The 17,442-nt window shown below is 45.6% G+C and overlaps 1 protein-coding gene across 3 annotated transcripts in view; it reads right to left on the minus strand.

Annotated features, from left to right (window-relative positions):
• The window catches only part of SEPTIN11 (septin 11), a 49,564-nt gene that overhangs the window by 26,466 nt on the left and 5,656 nt on the right, over positions 1-17,442 (minus strand). For all 3 annotated transcript variants that reach the window (XM_015861582.3, XM_015861581.3, XM_085546815.1), the window contains exon 2: positions 2,181-2,295. In XM_015861582.3, the coding sequence (XP_015717068.2) occupies positions 2,181-2,295 (115 nt within the window). The remainder of the gene's footprint in view (positions 1-2,180; positions 2,296-17,442) is intronic.

Raw genomic sequence — 17,442 nt, forward strand, 5'->3', positions numbered from 1 at the left:
CGTACTTCATAAATGCCAACTTTTAACACTACTGTAGGCTGGCTAATCCCTCAGTGCAATTAGTAACACTGATGAAAGCATTAGCCTAAAACCCATTTTTAAGTCAGAAGTGTTTGCTTAGTGTTACCCTCTCCAACTGCTACTGCTGCCTGTGCTGAGGAAGTATCTCAAGGTCATACCACAAATAAGCCAAGTTTTCAGTAAAATTTTCTCTCCACATATTTTTTAACAACAGAAGTGACAGAAATGCCAAGTTGCATCTCTTCCGAGGAAATCCAAGCCACGTTCACTGTTGCACTACAGTTATCATTTAGGCAAACTACTCGCTTGTGAACAAGATTCCCCACTGCCCTGAAAAACCTTAAACTGAAGTGATTGATTCACCAATGCAGAAAATAAAGTGGGAGAAGAGAGTCTGCATCTGGGATGGGCCCCAAGCATCTCTCTGGGCTGTCTGCGCTCTTCTAGAATCTCTCACTCAAAACACGCAGAAGCCCTGCTTAGAAGACCTCAGCAAACCATGCAGTATTTGTTTCCACAAAAACAAACAGCAGCTATGTATTATAGTGAGTTCCTGACATGAAAGCAGCACTGCTGCATGCACTGCTCAATGGGCTTTGCAGCACTTCAGTCATGCTCGCTGCAACTAAAAGCTTCACATTACTATGTCAAAGTCAACGGTGTCCTTCCTGAAAACACAATTTGAAAAGTTTTGTTTTAATGGGAAGGTTTCTCCTCTTTGGAACTTGTGTGAAATTTTAATGTGGAGCTAAAAATGGTTGATCAGCACATTTTATAAGAGAAGACTTGGAGCAAATTGTTGCTAATGGAAATGTATCAAGTCATGCTAAGAGAGGAATATTTACTGCAAAAGAAAAAGGCAATTAATTTATGCCATTTTGATCAAAGAGCTGCCTGCTAATCTAGATGTTCCCTGCTGAATTTTAAATGGTTTCATGCTGCTAAAAGATCCATGTGATGGCCTGAGCACGCGCAAGTATACTACTCTTATCTTGCTCTTCAGTGCACAAGGCTGTGAAGAGGAAATGAGTTCACTTGCCAGATTCTTTCAGATGGTTTATCCTGCTCTGCAGACAAAGTCTCATCTTGCCACAGAACATCACAGAGGGCTGTGTTTTTTTCCTGGTTAATTAACTTATTAGAAACACAGAATCATAGAATGGCTTGGCTGGAAGGGACCTCAAGGATCGTCACATCCCAAACCCCTGCCCAGGCAGTGTTGCCAATTGCTAGATCAAGTACTAGATCAGACTGCCCAGGGTCCCACCCAACCCAGCCCTGAACAGCTCCAGGGATGGGACATCCACTGATCAACATCCACAACCTCTCTGGAACCCCCCTATTAGAAGGGACAATATGCCATTCTTAAGCCTTAAGTAAACAATGGACAAAAAGATGTTGCCTGTGGACTGCTTTGTCAAGCTAACAGTAAAAGTCAGCATTTTTAAGTATTCATAAACCTCAATCACAGGAAACATTCTGAAGATGTCCACCACCAGGTCAATGACGTTTTAGCTCACAGCTCCCTAGGGCTGAGCAATGGATTTCTCTCTGCATAATAGCCATTAAATGCAGAGACAGTCAGCACCCCTCTATATTCAAAAGAACCTGGTACCTTCTCACACTGCACCTATGTAAAATTTGGGTAAAATTACACAGTAACTCAGGCTACTGAACCAACTTGCAGCACCCAGATTAAACACAGCAGGGAACAGGTGACAGACTTTGTACATCATTTGGAGACTAAAAACGGCATAATTTCCAACTGGAAAAACTAAGAATATAACAAGGTAGGCAGGCAAAGCCTGGAAGAAAAGAAATGCCATTTATTGAGAAGCAGCCTCTGTGCCTAAATTTAGATTAAATTAACATTCTTCTAAAAATTCATTCCCAAATCAACTTCTTTTCCTCATGGCAGCCTTTGGGAAATGCAGAACCCCGGGAACATCAATACCCCAATCATCTTTAAATTCAACAATTTCAAATCATGGGACAGGAGGGAAAAGGGAGAAGTGGAATATTAGTTTCTACCCTAGAGCAGCTGTAGAAATAAATTGTCACTTCCCTGCCACTACAGCCAGTAGTGGCTCAGATCTTACCCTTTGGACAAGGTATTAACTTGTGGACTTGTATGCGACCCATAGTGTGAAACAACTTACCCACACAGAGGATGTTGAAGCAGAAGCCCTGTGACGTTGACTTGTTGACCAGCTGATCAGGGAGGCTGTCGAAGCCCACATGGCCGGAGAGGGACAGGTTCCTAAGGTCATCATTCTGTAAGGCCAAGAAGAAAGACATGTAAACGGGGAGGTTGAGCAGCGGGTTGCACCCAGCACTCATCAGGGTGACACAGGAGTTTTACAGGAGAAAAGAGTTTAATCTCAGGTTTGTATCATATTATGAGCTCTCTGTACTTCTATCCAGCTCTCCACTGTGGGGCTCTGGAATAAATGTCTGCAAGATTAAGACATGCAAGCACTTTCAAGACTGCTTCTCCAAGCCTGCAACTGATGAACATAATGAAACTGGGTGCAGCAAACTACCAACACCCAAATACTGCTTCTGAGGCCTCAGCATCTTGTTATCAACGTCATCTCTTTTACCCACCCACTGCAGTGATTTTCTGAAAAAGCTCGTGGATAGAAGGAGACCCTGGGATTTAGGCATGCTGTGAATGGGTTAAATTAAACATTTGTAACACAAGTATTTTTAAAACACCAGTGGGCTTGGGTTTCTGGTTAAGTGAAGGGAGTTTGGGGCAGATCCCAGAAAGCACTTGCTGCCCATGACTCATAGGCTCTGCAGAAACTGGTGGGTGTGAAGCATCCTTCAGCGCAGTACTGGTATCTCTTTCCCTGGTATATTTTGGGAAAGCAAGTATTGCCTCATCATCAGTTACTCAGCAGGAATGAGAGTTAGACTCATCTCCTGCATCTGCGTCAGTTATTTTTGCTATATGGTTTTTTGACTGCATTTTAGGTTGTTGTTGTTTTTTTCTTTCCATTTTCTTTTCCTGCAAGCAGCAAACATCAACAAAACCAGTATCTACATTTTCAATACTGGGTATTTTTCACAGGCTGTGCCACATAGTGGGAGGCAGAAGCATAATCTGGTATCAGCCTGGAGCAGCAAAACCCTCAGGAGCCGAAGGCGTGGGCAGAGATGAAACAAGCCCACATCTCCATGTTCCTGCAGTGGTCTCCAGATAGCAGCATGCTTCATTGAGTAGCGGGGATGCTGAAAGGAGGATTTGTTCACCATAAAGTGAGCTCAGCAACTTGCAGGTGCTCAGGGCAACTTCAGCAGCCCACTGACATGGACATAGCCCAGCTTAACACAATACCTCTACTACATTCTCCATGGAACATGCTGGACAGTTTGAGACTGCTGGGCTGAATTCATCTCTCTCCTCTCTCATGGCAGAGGCTGAACATTTTCACCTTTATATCACAATTAGCACTTCTTTTTTTTGCAATAATCGCAATGAATCTTCCCATGGCCAAAACCACTTCTGCAATCACCTTTTTGCTTTTGCAATTAGCCTGAACACATGGGACTGAAGTCATACAGCTGCCCAGCAGACCCCAGGGCTCTAGAGGTTCAGCAATATCTTAAAGCAGTGGAGGCCAGAGTAACACATGAGCTCAGAGGTACAAACCTCTGCTGGAGAGCAAGAAGCATAGCTGCTCAGCATATAATTAGCAGAACAAGCAAGTGATTCATGCATTTGGTCTGGCAAGAGAGAAGTGTTTAAAAAACAACAAGACGTTAAGTCAGATGGTCACTGTGCTCTGGCTGCGAGTTGCTGTGACAGCAATCAAGGAGAGGCAGCAGGCTGGGCTCTCAAGTGAGTCACCCCACTGCCAACTGGGTGCCCACAGTCAATAAGCAGTGGAAGGCTGCCGTAAGCAAAGTATATTTTTCTCAGAGTTGAGCCCAGGGCCCAAGATATACACATGAAGGCAGGCGAGCAGAGCTCTGGGGCCCAATGTACTCCACCTGCCACAGGAAGGCAGAGGGCACTCCACCCCAAGTGGAAAAGCACACCATCATCCTGCCCATCAAGGCAATTCCTCATTTTCCCTTTGGAGATTCATAGAATTCCACCTAATGCCTCTCTTTCCTCCATACTGCATTTAACACACTCTTGGATCAAACCAACCCCTTCTGTTGCCCCTCAGCCCACAGTGCTGACCTGAGAGGTGCCTTAGTAATGCCCAGACACATCACTGAATGTGGAAGTACCCATCTCTTGCACGCACACTACAAGAATAATTCCTCCCAGCTGCAGTCTCTGAAGGCATGAACAGGATCAGCCTGGGGAAAAACCACTGCTCTGCAGACCTCCCAGAGAGCACCACAGACACGGACAGACTTGGGTGAACATCCTAAATGCAGTTTTTAGTTTGAAACTTTCTTAGGACAGAGTCCTGTCTCTACCTCCACTTTACAGGACAAACCTTCCCTCTCTCTTCATATACCACCTATGTGACCAGGAAGGAATTTTAAAGCTTCTAAAACCACATGCCAGCCCTTCAAAAGCTATAGAGCAACAAATAGATAAATGCTTGTTTATTGGGACAGATACTGAGCACTTTTCTCTGCAGTGTGACCTACAACTCATTTAACAGTTAATATTTCTTGGATCAACAATCACATTGCAGATGTTCTGAAGAGATGAATGGCCTGGACCCTGTCTTCCAACACTCTTAGCTGTAAGGAAAAATACAAGTTCCTTGCGGAATGACAAGAAAGACTGTGGGCTCAGAGCCCTGCTAGCTCTGCATTGGGATCTGGTTTTCTTCACACATGGCTCCTGGTGGTAACGGCTTTATAGGTCAAGCAATGCTGTAACGGATGCTCTGGGTCTATCTGGATGTAATTCAGTGAAGCTCTGTAAAACAATTCGGCTGACGAGGCGTGTGCAAGGATAGAAGTGGCTCACTCCTTCTAAGCCGCTGTGGCTTGGCAGAGCTAACAGGAATAAAAGGAAATAAACCTATTTTTCTCACTGGAGACAACAACGTGCCTCCAGCTAGGGAGAACGTGGGCTGCAGGATTAGAAAAGGGCCACCTCTGGAGGGGCAGTGCAAAGCAGAGTACACCCTTATATTTCAGATAGGTGCCTGGTCAGCAAGCTGAGATGCAAAAAGGAATATCTCCCAGAGACTGCAGAGCACAAGACCAGAAAGAAATCTGTAGTTACTACCCCGGTCCAGTCTCCTTGATCAGCCCTGAACCACAGCAGCTGTTCCCTCAGCCCCAGCAGCCTTCTGGCAGAGCCCCTCTGGCTTTAAGTCTGCCAGCAAAATATCCCCCTCATCCCCTCCTGTCCCACTGCTTCTGGCATCTGGGGGTCAGCTTCACATGGCCTCCCAAGAGTTAAAGAAAACAAAAATGAGCCTCCAATTCAAGAGGAAGAAAAAATCTGGTATGCAAAACATGGAGCTAGACCACAAATATGAAACGAGTGTTTAGTTATTGGAGGCCACACGACTTCAGAGGAACCTTTGAGAAATTCTGAAAGCTTTTATTGTTGTCAGCAGCAAAGGCCAGCCACATTTTTGCCCTGTTACCAGGCGCAGGTTCTTGCACTTTAAGTAATTTCTGCTATAACCAAAGCCAGGGACCTCAACAGAGTAGCTGGGCAGGCAGCAGTAGCACAGAAGCAAAGAGCATTGGGGACAAGGCAGATCTATCAGACCCTGTCCCCATATTATAGCTGACAAGATATGAAGCATCCCCACACCCACACCAAAGCCAAGCTCACTGCTGAAGTTGCTTGTAAACTCCCCTTCTTTCCTTGCACAGGCTGAAGGGACAGCTGAGCCCTTAATTCTTGATTGAGGAAACTCACGTATAACAACACTGGGGAAAATAAAAGGAAACAACCCTCCCCCTGCCATAGCACATTCACAGTGTAAGAACGCAGACCATGGAAGTCACTCCATTAATCACGAAAGGAAGGCCTGTTGTTGTTTTAGGCAGGATAACCATCAGTGTCACCAGCCTAAGAGGGGGAGTTCCTGTCTCCACGCCTGGCTGCCAGCTGGGGCAGATGTATGCAAGCTACTAAAGGCTGGGAGGTCTTTTTTTTTTCCTTGCATAAGGAACAGACCACAGCAGAAGACACAGACTTGCCCTGCAGATTATTGTGCCAAGCAAACCATGAAGATCCATCAGAGGGAGGCAAGTTGGATGACCAACATTCACAGTGCTGCTGCAGCTCCCTGATTTTTACACAGAGACAGCTCAATAACCAGAGAGGACACATGGAACACCAAGGCTCGCCCTGACCATGCTGTTTTACCCTTTTAATCCTTGAGAATCAGGGCAGCTGAAGAGTTTGGCTTCCCCAGGCCCAGCACGAAATGCCTGCAGCCAATAGAGCCATTTCCACTGGCACAGCACAGCAAGAGGAGAAGTAAAAGGATACAGCCACATTCCTCTGGGAAGAGGGAAGTCAGCAAAATCCAACAATTCCAGAGCGGCTGCAGGGAGTGGGAAAGAACGTTTATCTTCCAGGCAAAATGTTTGGCTAAAGGTCAGCAAAGGCTCAGAGCGGTAACAGATGCATTTGTGCCAAGGGCTGACATTAAAAAAAAACGTTTTCCTCCATAGGTTTCCAAAAACCACTAACTTTTCTATTTGGAGTAAAAGTGACTAATGCCTCTAGCAGCCCCTGATGTCACAAATTGCTAACCAGGAGGGGATAAAAAAGCTGGACTTTGGAGATGATAAGGACCATATGTGCATTCCAGCAAGACTTGTAAACTCACTGGAGGGAAAGAAAAAAAAAAAAAAAAAGGATTGAGGAAGGAAGGGAAGGAGGAAGGGAGGGGGAAAGAAAGACATAATGTCACAAACAAGAATGAAGACCAAGTAAAGGCAGTGCCCAATGAGAAACAGATGCTCTCCACTCCCCCGGCCCAGCTCTCCCGACAGGAGGACAACATGCAGCTAACTGCCTTTCTGACTGTCTGCATCAATCTGACAAATTAAATGAGTTACATTCAGTGCCAGGATCCCCAGGCTGAGACACCCCATTCGCTCCTTCCCCAAACTGCTCCTAATTTACTCTCATTTCCCCTTGCTTTGTCTTTTGAGGTGGTATATGCAGAGGAAAGGTGCTATGTAGGCATTAGTTAATTTTCACTTTTCTTTTTCCCCACACCCCTCTTGCTACAATCCAACACCATCACAGATGGAGTCCAGCAAGACAGCAGAGAGGAAGAAAATAACAGCCATTTCTTCCTGTATTCCACTGCCATGCACTTAAAATAGCACTGAAACAGCTGCATCACAGGCTGTTAAATAAGTGGATGCAGCCTTTGCTAACAGCCGTTAGCTGGAGGCACAGCACACTACAGGGCATGACACAGAGAAGCATGACCCACGAACCCAGCAGGACTCACACGGGGCCCACTGGCAGGGAGTTTGTTGGGACACAATCCCGAGCACAGCAGAGCAGAGTGGGTGGAAACCTGCGAGTGCAGCCTCCAAACCCATTGCTGTATTTCCCTCCAAAATTCTCCAGGCTTCTCCAAGCCCCAGCCCTGCTGGGTGCATGAGCATCACTGGAGCAAAACACAGAGCTTTTCAGAAAGGAAGGAAGCCCATGGGACTTTCTTATAAACCCGTAACAAGGCAGCACTGTTCCAATACCTGAATCAAATTAAGGGCTACTCCACACACAAAGCAGCAGTTCTCCTTGTGAGGTGACGCAGGCTGGCTCACCACCCCTTAACCCCATGTTTTCTGTCCTGCAACACTGCAGCTGCACATCTGGGGCATGTTTTGTCAGCTCCCATTTAGCAAGATCCAGAATTGAGAAGTGTCCCCTATCGTGCTCAGGATAATTAATGAGCCCTGTGATCTATCAGCAGGATCAGCATTAGCACTATGCCTCACCAGCTTGGTTGGAGGCAATGGGACAGTACAGCACTGCCCTACGTATAGGCACCAAAAAGTAATGCTACAGTTCTCCATCGAGACCCAATTACCAAGTACAGCCCACAGAGCAAAGTGTACCAAGGTTCCAGACTGCATATTTATTAGTTCTCTTAATCCTGGACTAAGTAATTCAAATGTATCACAGTAATTCTCACACCAAAACCCTAGGACGTTGCTGACATACATGCATACTACATGGTTTCTTCATCACACAGGTACGAGTATGAATGGGTCTCTACTTCAAAATATACCATCATTCAGCTCTGTAAATTCACATCGGCACACCAACAATGTGTACTGAGTCTGCAGTCACTGGAGGACCTAAATGAAGCAGGGACTTTTTAAAGGACTCATTTGCCTACTAGGACTAAATTCAAAGAGCTGGCTTTGACCAGCTCTTCTTAAGGACACATCCCACAGGGGCATGTACCACTGAAGACATAGAATGAAAGAGAGATATAAAACACCTAAGTTTTAGATGACTTTGTATGTTTACACTCACTAGCAACATGTGTACTTGAACATGTTACAGATCAAGTAATCAAGATAACAACCAAGCAGCAAAACCAGATTTGAAGTTGTTCATTCAAATCAAGAGGAAGGCAACTTTGAGATTCAAAGGCACAGCCATTTTACCTGCTTTAAAACAGGAACATGAGAATATGCACTGCCCTTTATGGCCCAGGAATCTATTATAGGACATCACATAAGCCTTTCAGTATTAAAACGAGGCCAGCAATCAGAGAACACACAGGGTCACAAATAATCTTCACCTTAGAAAGCAGTTTTCTTTTTTCAGCAGGAATAAGAGTGAAGTTAAGTTGATCCGGATCTGCATGCAGAAGAATTGAACTATTTAGCTGACAGGTTTGAAACATTGCTCTTAAAGCTCTCAACAGTAACAATTTTTCCTGCTTGCCTTCAGCGTGTCTTTAAACAGGGAAAGATTTTCCTAAGTAGGACATGCTTCAAGGAGCAATTCCCCATTTTGGCTGAAGTACTTCCTTCCCTTCACCTCATTAATTCCAAATTTCCGTGGTTGCCTCGGAAGGCTGTGTTTTGTCTTCATCCAATTAACATGTTTTGAGAGATCTTCCAGAGGAAAGTAGATCTGGCCCTGGTCTGAGGCACAGCCATAACACCAGTGTCACAAGGAGGAGGTGGGACTACAAGACTACCTTACAGCAGGCCTTTTCTTCTCCTTGCATCTGGCTGCACTAACAGACTGTTCCACAATTTACATTGCTGGCCTTGCTGGGAAGCACAAGACAAAACATTTTTCTTGCACGTGGGCTGCAGACAGGAATGTTCCCACAGTCATCTCCACATTCATCACTTGCAAAGAGGCAGGACCACAAAGGCATCTGATGACCGCTGCAATGCTGGGGATACTCCAAGTCATAAAGAACCCCTGGACAGGACACAGGCAATTGCCCAACATGCACTCCAACTGTCTGAACTCCACAAATGCATTGTAAGAGAGCAGGCTAAACAAACACTCATAGCACCAGAGGAGAGGATTAACTCTCCAGCCACAAGGAACCCAAGGATGAGCTTCCCAGCTCTAGTCCTGAGCTTGTGGTGGAGAGAAGCCTTCTATCCCAGTGAGCTGCATCAGTCCCTGTATATGTCAAGAACCCTGCTCTGCCCCAGTCTCTATTTTATGCACCCTCTCCATAACCTCAAGTAAAAAAGGGGGGAAAAAAAAGGAAAAAAGTAAAAGCTCTCTCTGCATTTCAGCTGATCATGACTTCAAACAGCAAGCCCCCACTGCAACACAGGCCCCACAAGCCTCCTACCAAGCACAGCTAACCTCTGTTCTGGAGCTGAGTATTTCTGCTGACCACCTCCAAAGGGGCTAGGAAAGTAGCATTGTTTTTATAGAAATCTCACACCCTTCTCAGAGAAGACAAACAGCGACACTGTCTTCTCCCTTCTCCACACCCTCAAGTGCCCTCCAAAGGAGGCTCAAGCAGACACCATCACCCTAAAGTCAGAGTGGGGTTTTCTGCAGGAAATCAGCCTGAGAATGTGGATCCTTATGACTTAAGTTTGTCAGACAAGTTTCTTTTACAAGGACCTATTTTCCAAACACCTCTATGACTGAGGCAGAATTAAATAAGTAGTTCAAATCATGCAACTGGGAATACATTATGAAAGCAATGAGGCCACACAACAGCCCACAGGATGCACCAAGCCCCAGAGCCATGTGAGCACTGCTTCCTCCCCAGCACTGGAGCTGGCAAGAAGCAGGAAGCTCAAGGCACATTGCTGGCACAGCCCTGAGACTGCTGGACACCCCTTCAACAAGAACATATAATGTTGCTCATAGCTGTACCTGAGCTTGCAGCTCTCAGCACTCTCAGGGCTGTGCCAGCTTTCCCATCAGGCCAAGCTCAGGGTCATACCAGCAGCTTCAATTCCTGTAATCACCTCACCTTCTTATAAGCCTATGATGATTTCCTTGATTATTTGATGGCAATTCCCTAATGCAGCTTATGAGTAAGCAAGGTGCTTCCCAGCAGGAAAAGCCATGTTTTAGGGCAGACACAGAACTTCAATTCTGAAATCTACAATTGCATAACATGGATTGAAAACAACATCTTTGTCTTTGTACGAGGTGTCTTAGAGGTAAAAAGGATCCTGGAGAAAAGACCTAGAAAAGCAGATAACCTCACAGCATTCAGGATAAACAGCCACACGATTTGCCTTCATTTTCCTGTTCCTTTACCAGTAGTCAGACAGGAACAACTACTGCACAACTGAAATAATGAAGCCTACCTGAGACTGGGGGAAGTCCAGGCCATAACTTCCCAGAAGAATGCATGAGCTCAGACAATCCTATCATTTTAGAGCTATGGCTACACACCCACCTGACTTGAGTGCTGAAAACAGACCTAGCAGTGACTAAAAGAAAGTTTAGTTACATTGACTAACACAAGTTAGGGCCTTGGCTAAAGCTCACGATCTTTATCCTTCACCCCTGCTCTCTCTCTCCTCTCCACCTTCCTTGCCAGGGCTCAAACTTGCTGCCAGGCTTCCCACTAACACATTGCATTTTGAAGTTGCTGGGCTCAAAACAAAGCCCACATCATCCTCCACTTCAGCCTGCAGCCTCCAAGCATGTACATACACAAGTTTGGACACCTAAAACCTATTAAGTTGATGCTTGAAAAGAAAAAGGCTATGTAACAGTAGACCTCTGAAGCACAAACAGATGAATGGGGTTCTTCAGCGGTGGTACTTCATTAAGAAACCACTGCTCTCTTCTGCAACAGCATTCAGATATCCAGGCTCCCTGGAGCTGGCTAGAGCAAGCAATTGCATACTCATACATAGTTCAGGGGTATCTTATTGGCAATACAGTGCTGACAAATAGCAATTTGCCATAATCCACAATTTTAAGCCCATTTATTAGCTTAATCTTAATAACACAAATAAAACCAGATGCAGAATCGGTATAAGTAAGTCATTCCCTGTGCAAAATCTATCTACATCTCCTGCATGTATCTTTCTCAATAAAACACCAGCCTTTCCTTCCTTCCTCATTATCTGGAAATAGTGGCAGTTCAGAGCAACAAAGATGGATGCAAAAGGGGGAGAAGACAGGGCCATTTCAGTGACTGGTTTCTTTCCCAATAATGATGCTCCTGCATTTGTACCTACCACAATGTTCTAGGACTTGTGGACAACCTCAGAGTTCACATGCAGGGATCAAACTCCAAGGGCTGCAGTCTCTCACCTGAAATCTTGCCCTAGCAACGCTTAGGAGGCTCAGGTGCTGCATCAAATCACACTGTATTTCTCTTCTGTATTCTACTATTGGGCTCTGGCCCCAGACCACCACAGGTCAGGGTCCTGCTCACAGAGCACAAGCAAAGACAATGACCAACATCAGCCAACAAATTTAGAAGGGAGTTGCAGACTCAAGTAGAGAGCAAAGCCTCTCAGCCTGAGTTGCTGCTTGCCCAAGGCCACACTCAGCTCCCTGCCAAGGCAAAGCTGCTGCACCAGACCTGGTAGACGTGAACCATCATTGAGATTGGGCTTGCTCCAGTAGCATATTTTACAGCCTGCAATGTGCTTGCATGCATCTCAAGCTCAGCAGCACTGCTGAGTGCCTACAGCAAGTTTTTAAGAAGCATGTCCAGATTTTAAGAGTAGGAAGTACTCACACAGTTAATTTCAGGTGTTGCCTGCCCCCAGATCTTCAGTTTTCTTAACCTTTATCTTGTCTTGCCAACAGTTTTAACTTTTTGCCCTCAAGGAAGCCACATATAGACCTCAACACACCAAATCAGCACCCCAGAATAAAAGAACCCAGTGGGAATGGTGTATAAATGCCAAGCATGAGGAAATAAGCAAGAGAAAAATATTCTTCTTTTGTAACACTGGGTGTTACTTTGAGCAGCTACATGTAAAGAACAAAAGCTCCTAAAGGAAAACATTAACAGAATATTCCAGACACTAATTAGATGCCCTGGATCTATAAGATCATGTTCTCATTTATAACAGTTATGAGACCTTGATTCAAATCTTATTGGCAACTTCAGAGGGCCTGATGTCCCACTAAGTTTACTACATGAGGAGGAATATAAAGAAACAAACCATGCAGCTGTGCTCTGAATGGTTCTCCAGGACTATTCTACCTCTCCTGATAAAACAAAGCACATCCCAAACTTGGCAGCAGGATCGTCATTAAGGCTTAAATCTGACAGAGTATATCAGAGCTTCGGTGCCATTTCCCAGTGCAAGGAGGGATGGAGTGGCAATGGCCTCTGCACAGCATCCAGGAGCAGCTAAAGCAAGCAAGCATAGCTCTCCACAAGCCAGGTCAAACCCCATGAATTCAGTTCTGTAAAACAGCAGACAGCTTTAAACCATCTGACCTGAACAAACTGCAGGGACTCCCACCTTAAAGCAGAGGGTACGAACTGCCCAAGCCATCAAATGTTTTCCCACACCCCTTACCATGAGTAAGGTGTTACTTTCCCTTTGTCTCAACATAACAGTTCCAGAATGAGCTTTGCTACAGTAATTTCTTTCTCAGGCTCTCAGTTCCAGCACAATCCCTGGAGGAGCCGCATGCTCACAGCCTCACCAATAAGTGAGACCACAAGTGAAAGGCCCAGAACACTGAGGCATCACTGTATACTTCATCTTAGCCACTAGGAAGCGGACACCAGCCTGCAGGAAACTTGCAGTTCATTTATCAGTGCTGTTCAGAGGCACAAGATGACTGTGCATTAAAGCCATGTTTATCTAATACATTATGTTTTATGGGAACACAGAATCTTTAACCAGAGGACAGTGCACTCAGGCCAGTCACTGACCCCTGTACAGGCACACTGAGCCAAGTAGCCCCCAATACAGGGCCAGCAATCCGAGCTGCTCATTTCCCTGCAGGCAATGGCTACAGGGCGAGTTGCAGGACTGCTGGGCGCCAGCTCTAGAGCAGCCTTTGATGAGTTTCTGCCTGGTAGGTTCCCATAAACAAGCACTGGATGAGCAAGGAACAAACAACAATTAGAGAGAGGCAGGCACTGCCCCTGCCCTATGCCTTGCCAGAGGCTTCCCTCACGCAGGAGCCAGAGCCGGCCATCCCACCCTGCTGGCAGTGTCGCGACAGAGTAACTAAAAGCGGGAGGCCTAAGAACTGCAGGCAAGTACTGGTGGTTTGCAGCTGCATCTTCACAGGGGGGTTGAGGGAAAGTTTCAACACTTTGGCCCCCCAGAAAAGACACCCAGCACCAAGCTCATGGCACAACAGTCCTTCAAGGCTCTGTGATGAATTGCTTCAGCACTGACCCACACAGTCCAAGTACTTGCAAATGATGGCATTGTCCTCTCAACCAGCAGAGAGATAGCAAAGACTGCTTGGGAAAACCCTGTAGCTAGAAGTCTCTTCTTGTGCTGCTTCCCCCATACCTTGATTGATGCATGAACAATACTCCCAGTTAGCACATCTGCTTGCTGATAGGACATAGGATAGGGATAGGACATACCTTAGGAACTAAGCATGACACTTCCAAGCATTACTCTGCACTAATCTAATTCTGTTTTTCCTGCAGCAGCCCCACCGCTCATAAGAGCACCAGCAGAGTTTAGAAAACTGCTGGCATTCACCCATGTGCTCACTGGAATAATGTCATAAATTATTCCACACACACTTTGCTGCAACGGTCATCAACTGCCTATGGAGCTACAGTAACAGGTTAAACCAAGGCCATCACCCACCTCTGCATATCACAGAATATCCTGAGTTGGAGAGAGACCCAGAAGGATCATCAAAGTCCAACTCATCACAAATTAAGGCTGGACACCACATTCAGTTCAGACTCTCCATCCCTGTTTGTCTTTGAATGGAAAGCAAAGTGGTCAGACTCAGATTTACTTTTAATCCCTGCCCTCCTGTCAGGGCTTGTGCTGCAGCAATCCATGTCACTGCTTGCAACCAGCATTAGAATTATCCCACACTTGTGATGATTTTCTTGATACACCCTAAAGAAAACACCATAAATTCTGACCAGCTGCCCAGAGCCTTTCCCAGACAGCCAAGCTAAACACATACCTGCCAGAATTCAGAGTCTAATAACCTTACAAATTCAGATAAGTATTCTAATGTACCTTGCTGAAATACATCGCTTAAGGACAGCTTTTAGAAAGGAAGAATTGAGGATTTTGTAAGGCTGTTGCACCAAATGTCAATTATAAGGACTTGCCTTTACCTTTTGTCTCCTGCAGTTACTTTATGCTGTAGCTTTGCATACACCCACAACTCAAATGCAGCTTAGCCCCTCTCATCTCAGAGTAGACATGCAGGTTCCTAGGCTGCCCATTCTAGATTTCATTACCAAGCTGGATCTCAACTCCCTTTCCCCCCCACAAGAAGCACTGGAACAGGAAGGAGGGCATGTCAGGTAAACAAAGCAGTGAACTACTGAGCTTGGCCAACCATGCCAGCACATACCCAGGAACAGCAGAGCACAAATGACTGTGACAGATGAGCAGGGATGCAGCAGAGCAAGCCAGCTCCACTGCCCTACGCTTCATCTCCCCGCACAGCACAGACTTAAAGACCTGCCAGAGCAGGTAAATCCAGTCACAACCTCTTGGAACCAAACCTGAGGATTTGGGAAGACAAACATACCCTACGGCAAATGCAGCTTGCTCCAAGCGAGCATGCTTTCCTCGCAGAGAACTTGGCTTGGCAATCTTGGTTCAGATGAAGGAGCACCCTGCTCTGACATGCTCTACAACTCCAAGTGCTGGAGACCTGCTTATTCCAAAACTGGGCCATGATTCTCATGCGTAGCACATGCTTTTGCTCTTGGCTTGAGTTATTTAATGAAATACACCAAAACAAGTGAACCGCTGCAGCACACAGCTTCTAAATTCTACACAGACTAGGGATGCAGCAGCCTCCTCCACACCACTCACAGCAGTAACACATGCAGTTGCATCAAGCTTCATATGAGTTACTCACACTTCAGGCTGCCCTGCAGCCCCAGAAAGCACAAACTGGAGGCAAAGCCCCAAAAGCAGTTTTCTTTAGCCATCCTACCTGCATAGCAGCCAGGAGCAAAGTACCCATCCCAACAGGGAGAAATGGTTTCAAACTTAAAAAAGGAAGATTTAGACTGGATAGAAGACAAAAGGTGAGTTGTTTTTGTGTTTGTTTGTTTTTAATAGTGAGAGTGAAGTTCTGGCACAGGCTGCTCAGAGAGGTGATGGATACCCCACCCCTGGACCCACTCAAGGTCAGTCTGGATAGGGCTCTGAGTGACCTGACATAGCTGTAGGTCCCTGTTCATTGCAGGGGAGTTGGACCAGATGACTTTTAAGAGTTCCTTCCAACTCAAATGATTCTGATTCTAAACTCTGTCCCATTCCCCATCCTGAGCAACTTTCAGAATCCAACATACTTCAGCACAAAGTACAGGAAAACATCATTCACCAAGGCTAACTTGGAACAGGACAGCATCCACACACTCTTCTTGGGACTCTAAAGGGCACTGGTAATGACAGTATCTGAGTACTGTCTGGCAGCAGCAGGACAATGTGAAGTGATTTGAAACTAAACAAGGAAAGGTTCAGGTCAGATGTTCACTTAAAATGTGGTAAAGCACTGCATAGGCCACCCAGAGAAGCTGTGGATGCCCCATCCCTGGAGGTGCTCAAAGCTGGGTTGGATGGGGCCCTGGGCAGCCAGATCCAGTGGGGGGCAGCCCTGTGCACAGCAGGGAGTTGGAACTGAAGGGGCTTTAAGGTCCCTTTCAACCCAAGCCATTCTGTGATTCCATGATTTCTTACTGCATATTTTACATGGGAACAAACCACCTATTTCATTTTAGAAACATCAGCCGCTCTTTAGCCTGTGTGAATTTCATACTTCCCTTCATTGCATGTAAGCCCTATGACAGCTTGTGCATCTGGATTTATACTTCCAGCTTTCTGGCTCATCTAACTGGAAGAAATCACCAGGTTGTTTGGTTAGGCTACAAAAGAGAAAATATTGCTTTCCTTAGGTTACATCAAAACCAAGCACATCCCATGGAAAAACTGCTCTTCTGAGCAACATTCCTGGCAAGGCCAAGACCCGGGGGAAGCACGGCTGTGCTATTTAACAGACAGGAGTCACACACAAGGCTACAATTTCAAATAATAGTTTTGTTCAAGCAACAAAACCATAACACCTCTAACTTTGATGTTCGGACGATTCGAGCCTGTACCAGACAAACTCACCATGCTTTAGAAATGCTTTATGTAAAAATTGCCCTCAACTGCATTTACATAAGCCCATAAGAAATGAGGTCGGCAGAGTTACTCATACTGCTCACTTTTAAACCCCTCTTCCTCACTGAAATTACTTGTTAAATCCCTGCAAAAACATCAACTTGCATATTGCTTATTTTAATGGTAGTTTTCTTGAAAGCGTTTTTAATTAAGAAAGCATTTAGTCTGGAAATGCTTCTGTGCCACAGGCTCTCACTACATTTGGTGCTACCTTTATGAAGCTAACTATGGTTATGCTACTAATCCAGTCATTACAACTACACACTTAAAGCAAGGAGAGGAATTATCATCTGCCTTACATGTGGAAAAAACAAGGGCATAGCAAACTGAAGTCCCTTGCCCAAGACTCAGTAAAAGGGGCCAAAACACTTGCAGCAGTCAGCCACATGCACCCTCATTCCCAGTGCTACCAGTGGCTCTTGTAATCAAGAATCTAATAATGAATTACCGCACAACTCTAAATGCAGAACAGCCAAAGTGACTTCCAGCAGGACGGATATTCAGCTACCTGGAAACACAGAACCTGAGGTCCCCTTTCACCACTATTTATTGGCAATCACATAGCAGAAACAAACTGAGTTGTTCTTTCTTTGTCCCACTGATTATGAGCTGCATGCCCCAGAAGGCAGCATAGTTCAATAAGCTTAGTCCCAACTTTCAGTCTTATTTCCT

The sequence above is a fragment of the Coturnix japonica genome, chromosome 4, assembly GCF_054131305.1.
Source record: "Coturnix japonica strain WE chromosome 4, WE-NBRP24, whole genome shotgun sequence".
In the NCBI taxonomy this organism is placed as follows: domain Eukaryota; kingdom Metazoa; phylum Chordata; class Aves; order Galliformes; family Phasianidae; genus Coturnix; species Coturnix japonica.